Source organism: Cucurbita maxima, unplaced genomic scaffold, assembly GCF_002738345.1.
Source record: "Cucurbita maxima cultivar Rimu unplaced genomic scaffold, Cmax_1.0 Cma_Scf00006, whole genome shotgun sequence".
Lineage (NCBI taxonomy): Eukaryota > Viridiplantae > Streptophyta > Magnoliopsida > Cucurbitales > Cucurbitaceae > Cucurbita > Cucurbita maxima.
The window spans coordinates 1,582,758-1,595,648 of record NW_019272022.1 but is presented as its reverse complement, the minus strand read 5'-3'; the positions used below and the strand labels follow the sequence as shown (position 1 = coordinate 1,595,648).

The 12,891-nt window shown below is 34.9% G+C and overlaps 2 protein-coding genes across 5 annotated transcripts; both read left to right on the top strand.

Moving 5' to 3' along the window:
• Positions 1 to 2,808: 2,808 nt before the first annotated feature.
• On the top strand, positions 2,809 to 10,309 carry LOC111480567 (uridine kinase-like protein 3). Of its 4 annotated transcripts, XM_023125686.1 has the most exons (16): positions 2,809 to 2,920; positions 3,053 to 3,119; positions 3,914 to 4,094; positions 4,693 to 4,784; positions 5,087 to 5,156; positions 5,887 to 6,005; positions 6,592 to 6,688; positions 7,589 to 7,668; positions 7,911 to 8,105; positions 8,212 to 8,295; positions 8,418 to 8,478; positions 9,115 to 9,175; positions 9,347 to 9,440; positions 9,519 to 9,591; positions 9,741 to 9,823; positions 9,919 to 10,309. In XM_023125686.1, exons 3-16 carry the CDS (start codon positions 3,944 to 3,946, stop codon positions 10,105 to 10,107), a joined length of 1,449 nt encoding a protein of 482 aa, XP_022981454.1. In that variant the 5' UTR covers positions 2,809 to 2,920; positions 3,053 to 3,119; positions 3,914 to 3,943; the 3' UTR covers positions 10,108 to 10,309. The 4 variants fall into 4 exon arrangements, with proteins under 4 accessions (XP_022981454.1, XP_022981451.1, XP_022981453.1 ...); XM_023125683.1 differs by having other exon boundaries at positions 9,347 to 9,591; XM_023125685.1 differs by having other exon boundaries at positions 2,813 to 2,920; positions 3,057 to 3,119; positions 9,347 to 9,591.
• A 180-nt stretch (positions 10,310 to 10,489) lies between these two features.
• Positions 10,490 to 12,380, top strand: LOC111480614 (fructose-bisphosphate aldolase, cytoplasmic isozyme 1). Its single transcript, XM_023125756.1, has 3 exons — positions 10,490 to 10,969; positions 11,057 to 11,739; positions 11,829 to 12,380. Exons 1-3 carry the CDS (start codon positions 10,942 to 10,944, stop codon positions 12,189 to 12,191), a joined length of 1,074 nt encoding a protein of 357 aa, XP_022981524.1. The 5' UTR covers positions 10,490 to 10,941; the 3' UTR covers positions 12,192 to 12,380.
• Positions 12,381 to 12,891: the final 511 nt, after the last annotated feature.

Here is a 12,891-nt window from a genome sequence, read left to right as displayed (position 1 = left end):
TGAGCATATAAACCTACCACCCCCAAATCCACATAGAGAGAAGGCTGACACATCGTTCGGTGTCTGGCTCTGATACCATTTGTAACGATCCAGATCCACCGCTAACAGATTGTCCTCTTTGGACTTTTCCTTTCGAGCTTCCCTTCAAGGTTTTAAACCGCGTCTGCTAAGGGAAGATTTCCACTCCCTTATAAATGGGGGTATGTTCTCCTCCTCAACCAATGTGGGACATCACAATCCACCCCCCTTTGGGGCCAGTGTCCTCGCTGGCACTCTTTCCTTCCTCCAATCAATATGGTGTTACATGGCGTATATTGAAATTATCCCAAAATAAAGTGATTTATGGTTTGTTGATAGCGGATGCTCGAGCCATATGTAGACACGAAATCTTTATTTCATGAGTTCAATGAGAGACAATGAATTAAGGTGCAACTTGACAATACAAGAATCAGACAAGTTGAAGAAAAAAACATAGAGAAAATTTGAAAAAAGTCATGATAAAGTACAACTATTGGATAATGTTCGATTTGTGCGGTATAGTTTATAGAGAGTTGAACCATTGATGACCAAAAGACATTCTGTTTTATTGATGACAACACGTGTATCATTACAAATAAGAAATTAGGCTGGAAAGTTCAAATTGTCATGATTTCAAATAAGATGTTTCTAACATGGAACACTTTTTCCTTACTGCTAGCACAAAAGATAACTTAACGTTATGACATTTATGATGTAGACATCTTCATATGAATATGGAACTATCGAGGGATAAATATATGGTTTTCCGATTACAAAAATTTACTCAATTAGTTTAGGGGAAGAATGCATTTACTACAAGCAAACTAGGAAGTCCTTTCTTATTGTTTCAAATTGTCATAGAATTGATTCACGTTGATTTATGTCGACCAATGAAAACTAAATCTTTGGGTGGGAGAATTTATTTTTTTACTATTTACTGGCGACTATAGTCCCATGAGTTGGGTTTACTTCCGATAACATAAGTCAAAAACTTTTGTAAAGTTCAAGAATTTTAAAGCTACGATAAAGAACCAAAATGGTTGCCACAATTTGTAGAACAGTTTAAGGTCCCATGAGCAAGCTCAATGTAATGTAAACATGCCTTAAGAGGGGAGAGGGACCACATGTGTAGATCGAGTAGCTGACACGCACACGAGGGCGCTCCCTCAGATGTTGGTTGTATGAGTTTTCATGTGGAAAGGTCGCTAGTTAATCTTACACATATGTGTTCAACCAAATGTCATATTGTCCTATGAGATATAACGAGGACATTACTCAACCCATGATACATGATGTTCACTGTTGTGGCTATGCAAGCTCACTAAAACGTATGACAACAGAAAAGTTGGTTCATCCAAGATGAAATTCACCATCTAGGAATTTGCAGTGCTGGAACCAACCTAGTGAACAACTTCCAGACTTCAATAGGATCTATGACATGTAAGAGAATCGTTCAGAACTTCAAAGCCTTCCTAAAACTTAAACAATCATTTTTGGATAATTATTACGAAGATTAAAAATATTTGATATCGGTAATTTTAGTTATTGATATAACTAATTTTTTAAATAATTTAAAATAAAAATAGATTAAAAAAACAACTTGAACAACCATTTATTGGGAAAAGCAAAAATTTCCTTTTTTTTATAAAGAAATTACAGAATATTATGATACAGAAATCAATGGCAATCAATCTCCTAAAAAAGCGGTGGGCCCACAGCCGAGTCAGTGCCACGCTGGAATCGTAATTTTTGCTAAGTTTTTCCACAGCACCGCCGTACGACAGCATTACCGCCCGACCGCACTACCATTCATTGTTTTGGCTTATATTATATTGTTCACTTTATTATTACAATTTCCTCAAAATTTTATACATTAATTAATTAATTATTATTATTTAATTAATTGAGTCAACAGCTTTCAAGGATGATGTAAGATCTACAATATTATTAAAAATATAAAAACAATTCTTTATTAAAAAACCATACAATCAATAAATTAAATGTAGGAAGGGTAATTTTTGTTCTTAAATATTTATTTAATTAATGAACGAGATTCCATTATTTCATTATATTATTTTTTAAAATTTGTTAATAGACATATTTATATTACTCAATAATCGAAGACTATCCCAACTCGAACAATTTTTGAATAAAATTCTTCTCGATTTAGTTGCTCGTTGACATTTTTTTTAGGTCAACTCAATTCACCCTATCATACTTTTAAGAGAATTATAAAGATTACGAATATATCATGCTTGTAACCAATATTAATAATATAGTGTGACTTGTAAATATTTGATATTTAAATTTTATAAGATTTTAATTACGAAATATGATTTTTTAACCATTAAAAAAAAAAATCCGACAACCCAATTCAACCAAACCATTTTTATATTGGGTTGCGTTGTGAATTGTATTAGGGTTGCTCGAATCACCAACCCAACTAACTTGAAAATAGAAGGCTGAGTTGAGTTGACTTAGCTTGTAAACTCTATTCAGATTGCTCGAGTCATCAACCTAAAATTTTGAATTGGTCCCGTACACTATTAAAGATTTTAATATCAAATATATTTAAAAATATATATATATTAGACAAGAACGACAGCTATATTACAACAGCTCGATAATTTAAGAATAAATATGGTGTCACTATAAATTTTTGTCGAAAATATTAATAATTTTTTTAATAAAAACGGGAAGCACCGGATATCGGGCCCACCAAATGGAATCGGATTCAAGGTCTCCGTCTCCTCTATCTCCGGCACCACTATATATATACTGCCAATCCAAACGTCTGTATCAGAGCCAAGAACCTTCATTTTCTTTCTCTCTCCACTCTCTCTCTCTCTCTCTCTCCTCTTCTTCCTCCTTTGTTTCTCACTTTCTAAGCAATTTCACGTCGGTGCGTTCGGACTCAACTGCATTTGGTTTCTTTGCTTTACTTTCCTGATTAATTTGACTGAATCTTTGAATCTCAGTTTTTGTTTCTTTAATCCATTATAGTATTAAATACTATATTTTTTTCTTTTTTAAGAAAGGAATTTGCATACGTTACCTGATCGCCGCGGGATTTCGATTGGATCTGCTGCGTAATCGTACAGGTATGTAGCGTTACTTTGAAGCTTTTTTTTTTTTTTATTATTATTGCTGGCTGTCTTTTGTTTATTTATGATCTCGATTCGTTCGTTTTCTTTTGCGGATTGGTGGATAGAGTTGGGTTAATGCGGATTTCTCCACTTTCTGTTGATTTCACTGTCGAAGAATCTGAATCCGCTTTCTGTGTGTGTTTGTTGTAATTGCTGTACTGCGGTTCTGTTGATCTGTGTTGTTTAGGACTGTAATTCTGCTGCTGTACGGATGAGAAATGTGATTGAGGTTGGATTTTATGTCAATTGTGTGAATCGGATGCTGTTTGTGTATGGTGTTTTGCTTGGTTGGAATTCGTTAATATATCATATGGTACAGAGCTTATGCTGGCTGTTAAGTGTTCAATAAAAGTAGTTTGCTAAGTTGCAGGCGGCTCTAAATTTACTGAAATGGTTAAATAAAAGCCTCTGTGATAAATTTTTAACGCTTCTTATTTTCCTTATGGTATAAGGAAAACAATTGTACATAAGTTTTCAATGAAATTGATGAGAGTAGAAAATACCCAGTTAATGCAGGTGGTGTGGATCTATGAAATAATGGGGATAATATAGTGTTGTGGTGTTTAGTTCTCTTGAGGCCATTTGTGCTCAGATTGATTTTATTATGTTTTTGGCTCTTAAGACTATGTCATGCAGAGGGGAGGTTTTTTTGGTCTGTATGTGCTTATCTTGTTGGCTGTAAAGGAAATGATTTATGAATGGCTTCATGCTGTTGAAGATATGCTAAATGGTTTTCCTCTTTAAATCAGGAACACTGATTGCTAGTTACGATCCTGGGCATGGGCTCTGCTTCAGTTGCTGATTTACTAGAGGCCTCATCAGGCGTGCATTTTTCTGGGCTTTATATGGATAGTTTGAAGCAACAAAATGGTCATACGAAGAACTTGATGTCAGGAACTGAAAATTTTCAAAAACAACCCTTCGTCATAGGCAAGTATTTCATGCATTACATGCTTGATTTTATTTTCTTGGAGTAGATGAAAGTTGCATGAAACTGACGTTTATTTAAGAAGAAAGTGACGTTTGTCCTAAATTTCTTTAGATGGTAACTGTAACGATGCGTAATATTGTAATGCATGGTTATCATTCTGCATCAAAATAGTTGACAAAAGTGACTTTAATCTTTGCCTTTTTTGAAGTGACTTCAATCATTTCACGCTTTATAGCTAAGATTACATGATATGTGAACAAATTTTATTCTTCTTCATTCTCATTTTTTTTTCTTTCACCTTTTCCCGTTGTTAACTGATTGACACAACTCAAAATGGGGTCGAAGGTCTGGTCAAACGAATCAAGTCACCTTTATTATTATTATTATTATTATTATAATTTTCTTATGTTGTTGGTTGGTGGGTGTGGCAGTCAGTTCTAGAAGATTTCCAGTCTTCTATTTTATTATAATTTAATTAGTATCATTTATGACATTCTTTGTGTATTCCCTAACTTTGTGTTTTCCGAACACACTCAAACTAATGGGTCTCTTTTATCTTCTATGTGTATGGCTCACATATCTTCTTTATCTTTGAAGGGGTTGCGGGTGGTGCGACCTCTGGAAAGACAACCGTTTGTGATATGATCATTCATCAACTTCATGATCAGCGAGTCGTACTTGTAAACCAGGTAGCTTTTCCCGAAGCAAATTTCATTTACCGGTGATAAATCATTTGAAGTATTATGTTTAACTTTAACTTGAACACTGAGCCACTAAACAGGAGATTTGAGAACATCAACTGCTTGGAATTAATCTGAATTCTCACGACCCTCCTATATATATAAGTGCCTTATTTATAGAATTTTAAAACTTAATCTACCTCCACCTTTTGCCACTCCGGTTCTTTGGAGCATGGAAGAGAATCACAAGTGAGGATTTAAATCTGATGAGCTTCTGACACTGATATTGATATTATATGCTGGTCTCATAGGATTCCTTCTATCATTATTTAACTTCCGAGGAACTTGCACAAGTCCATGAATACAACTTTGACCATCCTAGTAAGTTTAATTTAATGTTTCAGTTAATAATTCATATCTTAGAATAATCGAATAATTCCTTTCGTATTTCACCATTGAATAGTTCCAAATATATCTTGATACTAATATTTCTCTGATGGCATATTCTTCATTGGAAATTATTAAATGTTTGTTTAACCATTTTGCATCTTCCTTGTCGGTCATCTATTTTCCGCAATTCCTATGACTGCCCTCTCTATACTACCATGTTATTCTTTTGGTTTCTGATTTGCTAGTTTTCTGGTCAATTTCTATGAGTAAGAGAATAATCTTATACATTGGATTTTTATCCTTTTGGCATGTGATGAAATCTATTAGGTTGTGGTAACTGGTTATTCCCGTCAACATTTTGGGCTAATAAAGGCTCCAATTCAGGCTTAAAAATACAGATTTACAAATTCACAAAAATTTTGAACTTTCTAGTTGCATTAATATGACAGTTGTGAATCATATAGTTGATGCAATATTTAGAGATATTTATAGGTTTTACCCTTTGAAAAGCTTGAATATTATTGTTTTCTAAGTTGTACTCTTAATTGGAGGATCTAATTATTAATGGTTAATTATAGGCATGTCATCTTAATAATAGTCTGAAGGACCATCTATTGGAGAGGTTATATATACTGCATGAGTTTGGTACATATTGTAGTTGTGTTCTGGGTTGGTGTGGGAGATGGAATGCTTCTTTCTGATGTAAAATTTCTTGTATCAGATGCATTTGACACAGAGGAACTTTTAAGTTCGATGGAGAAATTGAGGCATGGGGAGCCTGTAGATATTCCAAAATATGACTTCAAGAGTTACAAAAATAACGTTTTTCCACCAAGAAGGGTATGCCAATTAGAATTTTCAGTATGACTTCTAGATTTTTTACATTCTATGTGGAGCATAGGAATTAGTCATACTGAAAATTCTCTTTCTAGATTCTGATGTGACATTACTTTCATGCAAATAGATTCTCAAGGTGCCGTGATGTATCTTTAGGATACTAAGACATGACTGTACAATGAATTTGATTCTGCTCTTCTACTCTGTTCGGGTTTTGATAACTTGAGTTTGATCTGGGAGGTAAAGTACATGAAATTTTGTAGTAAAGAGACCTATTTAACGGGTAAAAGTTATAAATCGATGAATTCTTGAATGGATAGTTTACACCTCTAAAAGATTGATTGTTTTTATATAAGCTTTATTGAATTTATTGAAAAATGAAAGCCAAGGTGTCATCGGTATATGATTTATGATGGGGAGGGAGGTGTTTGATTTCATGGAAGATTTTCTATTTCACCTTCATTACATTGTCTAGTTAATATCTTATTGTGGTACTCACAAATAAATCCAGCATAGATTCATGGCATCATTATTTCCTTTTTAATTTTTTGTTCTACAGACACAATAACTGTCTAATTCTCATTTGCAGGTTAACCCTGCAGATGTTATCATTTTGGAAGGAATTCTCGTTTTCCATGACCCTCGTGTACGAGAACTGATGAATATGAAGATATTTGTTGATACAGGTCTCTATGCTATGTCCTTACTTTTCAAATGTACTGTTTCTATTTTTCCATGAAATGAAATTTATTAGCTTATGAGACTTTTTGGATCTGAAAATAAAGTCATAGAGGTCCTTTGTCATTGTCTCTACTTGTGAATGGTGTTGATATTATTCTAGGTTATAAAATTATGAACTCTTGAGACTATCCGATTTGAAAATGAAGCCAATTTCTTCTCTCTACGACTGTTCTTATCCTTTGTGGTCTGTGTTTGAGTGGAGGTGGTAGGTGAGATAAAAATATCTCCATTCTCATTAGCATTGAGGTGATAAGGCTTCACTCTAGTTCGCGGTTTGAGAAGGGTTTTCTAATATGTTAAGCTGCTTCAAATACAATGATTACAAAGAATATGCATCGGAAAGGTTTATGGAAATTGTGACAATAGTTTTCAGATTCAATTCCAGAAAATGGAGGTTCTTTGTTTTCAAATTTTATTTTCTTTCTTTTAGTTATTGTTTCTGTTTCTTTAATTAAATGAATTCGATAAAATAAAGTAACTTAGAATAATAGATAAATTCTTTGTGGATATAATTTAAAATTTTGAAGTTTACAAATAGATCTAACTAAATGGATAGTACAGAAATTAACCAACTATTAAACTTTCTTCATTTAAATGTCTTAAATTTTCAAACTATGGGTGCAAGTAAAATCATTATATTTTTCAAGCATTTAAAGAATTTTTCTACCGAACATATTTCTGAATTTTAAAAGGTTTTCAAATGCTTCAGCTTCCTTTCAATTATTTTCAATACCTCTTTTTTGTTTAATAAACCAGACATTTTTCTATGGCACTTTCAAAATTTGGGTAAACGTTTAACCTACTAAGTTGAATAATTGCTTCACATTTTAAACTTTTCAGTGCAGATGCTGATGTTCGTTTAGCGAGAAGGATTAAGCGTGATACTGTGGAGAAGGCTAGAGACATAGCTGCAGTACTCGATCAGGTTAGTAGTTTGTACCATCAAATATTCACTGATGTTTAGTATTATGCTATGTCATTTTTATTTTTTTATGCTATGTATATCCCAATTATATTTTTCCCGCACATTTTACTTTCAGTACAACGTGATTTTATAAATGAATCTTTTTAAATCCTTTAGTTGTTTTTCAATCATGTTTTTCTCCCTTTTTTCCTTTTTTTTTTTTTTAATATAATAATAATGTTTAAGCTGTCTTGTTGATGCAGTATTCAAAATTTGTAAAGCCTGCATTTGATGACTTCATACTTCCAACAAAGAAGTATGCTGATATCATCATTCCCAGAGGGGGTGACAATCATGTTGCCATTGATTTGATTGTACAACATATTCGCACGAAGCTTGGTCAGCATGATCTTTGTAAAATATACCCTAATTTATATGTTATCCAGTCTACCTTCCAGGTATATAGACTTGCCTACTGTGTGTTTTGCTATTTACCTGAAGAATGCAAAACATACTGTGCGTTTTTGTTGGGGATTATTACTGGTTCTTTTTCTTTTCTTCCAGATACGAGGAATGCATACATTAATACGAGATGCTAAAACCACAAAGCATGATTTTGTGTTTTATGCCGACCGGTTGATTCGTTTGGTAAGTTTTGTGCCTGTAGAAACTTTTATTCTATCAGTGTTTTAACTTTTCTTATAGAAATTGTCCCAGAAGTTTCTGTTTTTTTCTTTTTTCTTGTCATGACTTCCTGACGCTTGATGTAGGTTGTTGAACATGGTCTGGGACATTTACCATTTACAGAGAAGCAGGTGACAACTCCAACTGGTAAGCCAGTTAACGTGTTTTGCTAATGTATTTATGATTATGGCTTATGGTGTAAAATGTTCATGTATCAATCAGTTGAAGGATGAGTATCTATGCATTTAGTTGCTGTCCTTTTTTGCTCATATTTTTGAACTGTATGCTTTTTCTGTCAAATTTAAATGCCTTTTGATTTTTTTAAGTCTGAATGATTTACATTTTTGCTACTGGCATCTATGCTGTTGTTACTTCTGACTTTTTTGTGGATGAAAAAGGGGATCTTTCTAAAGCTTCATTCTTAACTTTTAGTACAGTCATGGTTTTCTTCTCTGCATGAACGTTGGTATTTGGGTAGGGACAACGAATTATATTTTGTTAAATGAATTTGACAACTCATCCGTCCATATAAATAACCAAATCCTTGCTTGCTTTACCTAGAAATCATAATCGATTGATCTGCATGCAGATATTCCTATGTTGTAACTTTCTCACTAAGATATGCATTGAGCACAATGATGATGCAGCATGCTTAATAGTAACTCAACTGTCTTCATTTGGGTTTGTTCTCTTTTTGAGATGTGATGTTATCCATTTTATTTACATACATTGTGGAATAAGTTCATTGCCGCTAAAACTTGAAAGTTTTTGGTGTGGACACAGGATCTGTGTACAGTGGTGTTGATTTCTGCAAGAGGTTATGTGGTGTATCTGTCATCAGGAGGTTAGACGTAAATCCCAATTCTTTTTGAATATCAGACGTTTTTCTTATATTATTTGCGTACCAAAATGTTTGTTTCGGTACTCCAAAGAGTTGTCTCTAATCTGTGTAGATATTGCGTTTTTATCTTGATCCTTATAAGTTACATTGTTGAGTACTTTAAACTGATTTCAGTGGTGAGAGTATGGAAAATGCTCTGCGGGCATGCTGTAAAGGCATCAAAATTGGAAAGATTCTCATTCATAGGGAAGGCGACAATGGTCAACAGGTATGCTCTTGTTTTCGCGTCTTCTTTGGTTTTGTTCCCAAGTGCATGCATATATTGACAGGTTTTGACGTTGTGCAGTTAATTTATGAAAAACTACCCTCTGATATCTCCAATAGACATGTATTACTATTGGATCCCATCCTAGGCACAGGTTAGCTGTTCTGTGATATTAACTCATACTCTATAAATTGTCAAATATATGATTTTTAAGCTTTGTCATGGCCATTGGTCACTCTCATGTGATCAGTGACATGAATTGGCTGGTTGTGAGTAGGTCTGATAGTCTCGACGTTTCTTCAGGGTATTCAGCGGTGCAAGCTATTTCTTTGCTCATAAGCAAGGGCGTTCCAGAGCCTAATATTATATTTCTCAATCTCATATCCGTAAGTTTACGAGTGTTCGTGAAGTTCATTTCTACAGGAGCATATTTTCTCTCTGTTTTTTTCTTATTGAATCGTCCCTTTCTTCCTCACTCTAGGCACCTCAAGGCGTTCATGTGGTGTGCAAACGTTTTCCAAGAATAAAGATAGTGACCTCTGAAATTGAGATTGGTCTGAATGAAGATTTTCGTGTGGTGCCTGGTATGGGTGAGTTTGGGGATCGATATTTTGGAACCGACGATGATGAAGAAGTGAGGCCTCTCCACAGTAATCGTTCTCTCAAGTAATAATACTCCCACAACACACCCGAATCATACCTAGTCGTTAATTGTGGAGAGAGATGATCTTACCTCAAAATAATGTGGTTATTATATGAATGCGCTTCACGAGGTGTTTAGAAAGAAAAAATTTTGACTCATAAGTGCCTTATATATGGAAACAAACGCCGCCCCTTATTATATTATTGTTATTATTACTACTATTACTATTCTTCTTATTCTTTGGCTGTGTAGTTTCCTTTTGATATGTTATGCATGCCTTGCAATATATTTACTATATCTAGAGAGAGACGTTTACTACATAGACATTTCCATGGAAATCATTTTTTAGAGAGATGTGGCTGATTGTTTTGTACCGTTACATATAATTTTAGATATTATTTTGAATGATTATTAGGGGCACACATATTTTTGTGTTGGATGTTATGAGTAGGTACATCAGTATGGCCTCTTCGCTCAGAGACAAAAAGATGGAAGGAAGAGTATGGGTATGGAGAGAGGTAAAATCCAAAAAACAACTTTGTTTAGAAGTGCGGCTGAAGGAAGAAATAGATGAGGACCATCGAAAGGATACAAACCAACAGGATTTTTTAGTATTGTTCTAGTATGGGGGATGGATAATCGAGGGGATGAGTTGCCACTTGCCACTTGCCACTTGTCTTGGAAAGCCATCACTCATTCTTCTATCCAACCTCGATAACCCCCTTTAGGCTAACTTTGTGACACGTGTACTTGCATGGGCTCTGATTCTGCCACTATATTCCATGAACAATGCTTATCTATATAGATTGAAGCCTTCTTCTTATCAGATTCAGAACCTTCCCCCCTCCTCCACCTTTAACCATGTCTGCCTTTGTTGGAAAGTATGCAGGTACCTCTCTCTCCCTCTCCCTCTCTCTCTATATGTATATAGTGTTGTGATGTGTTCTAAAAAGTTCCCGTGTTTATTTTTGTGCAGAGGAGCTGATTAAGAATGCCAAGTACATTGCATCACCAGGGAAGGGCATATTAGCTGCTGATGAGAGCACTGGCACAATAGGAAAGCGGCTGGCAAGCATAAGCGTTGAGAACGTGGAGTCCAACCGCCAAGCCCTTCGTGAGCTTCTCTTTACCTCTCCCAATGCTCTCTCTTATCTCTCAGGTGTAATCCTCTTCGAAGAGACTCTTTACCAAAAGACATCAGATGGGAAGCCGTTCGTGGAAGTGCTTCAAGAGAACAATGTAATTCCAGGCATCAAAGTTGACAAGGGCACTGTCGAGTTGGCTGGCACCAACGGCGAGACCACAACCCAAGGCTTCGACTCCCTTGGAGCTCGGTGCCAACAGTTCTACAAAGCCGGCGCTCGCTTTGCCAAGTGGCGTGCTGTTCTCAAGATTGGTGCTTCTGAGCCCTCTGAGTTGTCTATCCAACAGAACGCTCAGGGCTTGGCTCGTTATGCCATTATCTGTCAGGAGAATGGGTTGGTTCCTATTGTAGAGCCTGAAATCCTCACTGATGGTACTCATGATATCAAGAAGTGTGCTGCTGCTACTGAGATTGTGCTGGCTGCGGTTTACAAGGCTCTGAGTGACCACCATGTGCTTCTTGAAGGGACCCTCCTCAAGCCCAATATGGTCACCCCTGGCTCCGCTAGCCCAAAGGTCATAATACTTCTCCCTACCTTGTTCATCTTGAATATTCAAACACACTTATATCTTGAATTAAAGATGATGATGTTATGCAAAAACAGGTAGCTCCAGAGGTAGTGGCAGAATACACAGTAGCTGCACTTCTTCGAACCGTCCCAGCCGCCGTCCCAGGGATCGTGTTCCTGTCGGGAGGACAAAGCGAAGAAGAAGCGACACTGAACCTGAATGCCATTAACAAATTGCAAGTGTTGAAGCCATGGACCCTTTCCTTCTCATTTGGGCGAGCACTGCAGCAAAGTACGCTGAAGATATGGAGTGGGAAGAAGGAGAACGTTGGGAAAGCTCAAGAAGCGTTCTTGGTTAGGTGCAAGGCGAACTCGGAGGCCACTCTGGGGAAGTACGGCGGTGGGAGCGGCAACGGGTTGGCCTCGGAGAGCCTGTACGAAGCTGGGTACAAATACTAAAATAACTTCCAACTGTGTGTATAATAATATACCGTACTGCCCGCCCCTGCTGGATCTTCTTCTTCTTCCCTGCTTCTGAATGCATACATCTAACGAAGCTCTGTACACCATCATATCTCTGTGCTTCCTAAGTCATTTGAAAGGCTAAGCGTTACTATTTTGGTGGTGTGGTGTTAGTTTTCTTATTCCAACAACTGAGCTTTCATGTTAATTCCATCACAAATTTAACTAACCACTACTTCATATCTAATAGACGATACTAACAACAACAAAAATATATATATACAAGAATTATAGTTTCTTTTTTATATAATTATTTTTCTAAAAAAATTTAATGTTCGAAAATTAAAAAAAAATATTTTTATTCATTTTCATTTAAATTTCTGATAAATGAACGAAAACAAAAAAAAATACCTCTATGTAAAAAAAATAGAAATTTAATTAATTAATCAATTAATAGATATTTTAGTACAAATAAATACACGATGACAATAAATAAATAAATAAATATTATCATTTTTAAAAGAAATAAAATAAAATATATTATAATTGTATAGTTATATTAATATAAATTTTAAAGATTTTTTTTTAGAATAAAAGATTATTTTAAATAACGATTTATTTTCTTTTCTGTTGTCAAAAAAAAAAAAAAAAAAAAAAAAAAAAAAAAAAAAAAAAAAAAAAAAAAAAAAAAAAAAAA

Coding starts and splice junctions, on each gene's coding strand:
- LOC111480567 (XM_023125683.1), top strand. CDS start 3,944: ATGGGCTCTGCTTCAGTTGCTGATTTACTAGAGGCCTCATCAGGCGTG. Junction 4,785..5,086: donor GAGTCGTACTTGTAAACCAG/GTAGCTTTTCCC, acceptor CTGGTCTCATAG/GATTCCTTCTATCATTATTT. Junction 9,176..9,346: donor GGTGTATCTGTCATCAGGAG/GTTAGACGTAAA, acceptor AACTGATTTCAG/TGGTGAGAGTATGGAAAATG.
- LOC111480614 (XM_023125756.1), top strand. CDS start 10,942: ATGTCTGCCTTTGTTGGAAAGTATGCAG. Junction 10,970..11,056: donor CTTTGTTGGAAAGTATGCAG/GTACCTCTCTCT, acceptor ATTTTTGTGCAG/AGGAGCTGATTAAGAATGCC. Junction 11,740..11,828: donor CTGGCTCCGCTAGCCCAAAG/GTCATAATACTT, acceptor ATGCAAAAACAG/GTAGCTCCAGAGGTAGTGGC.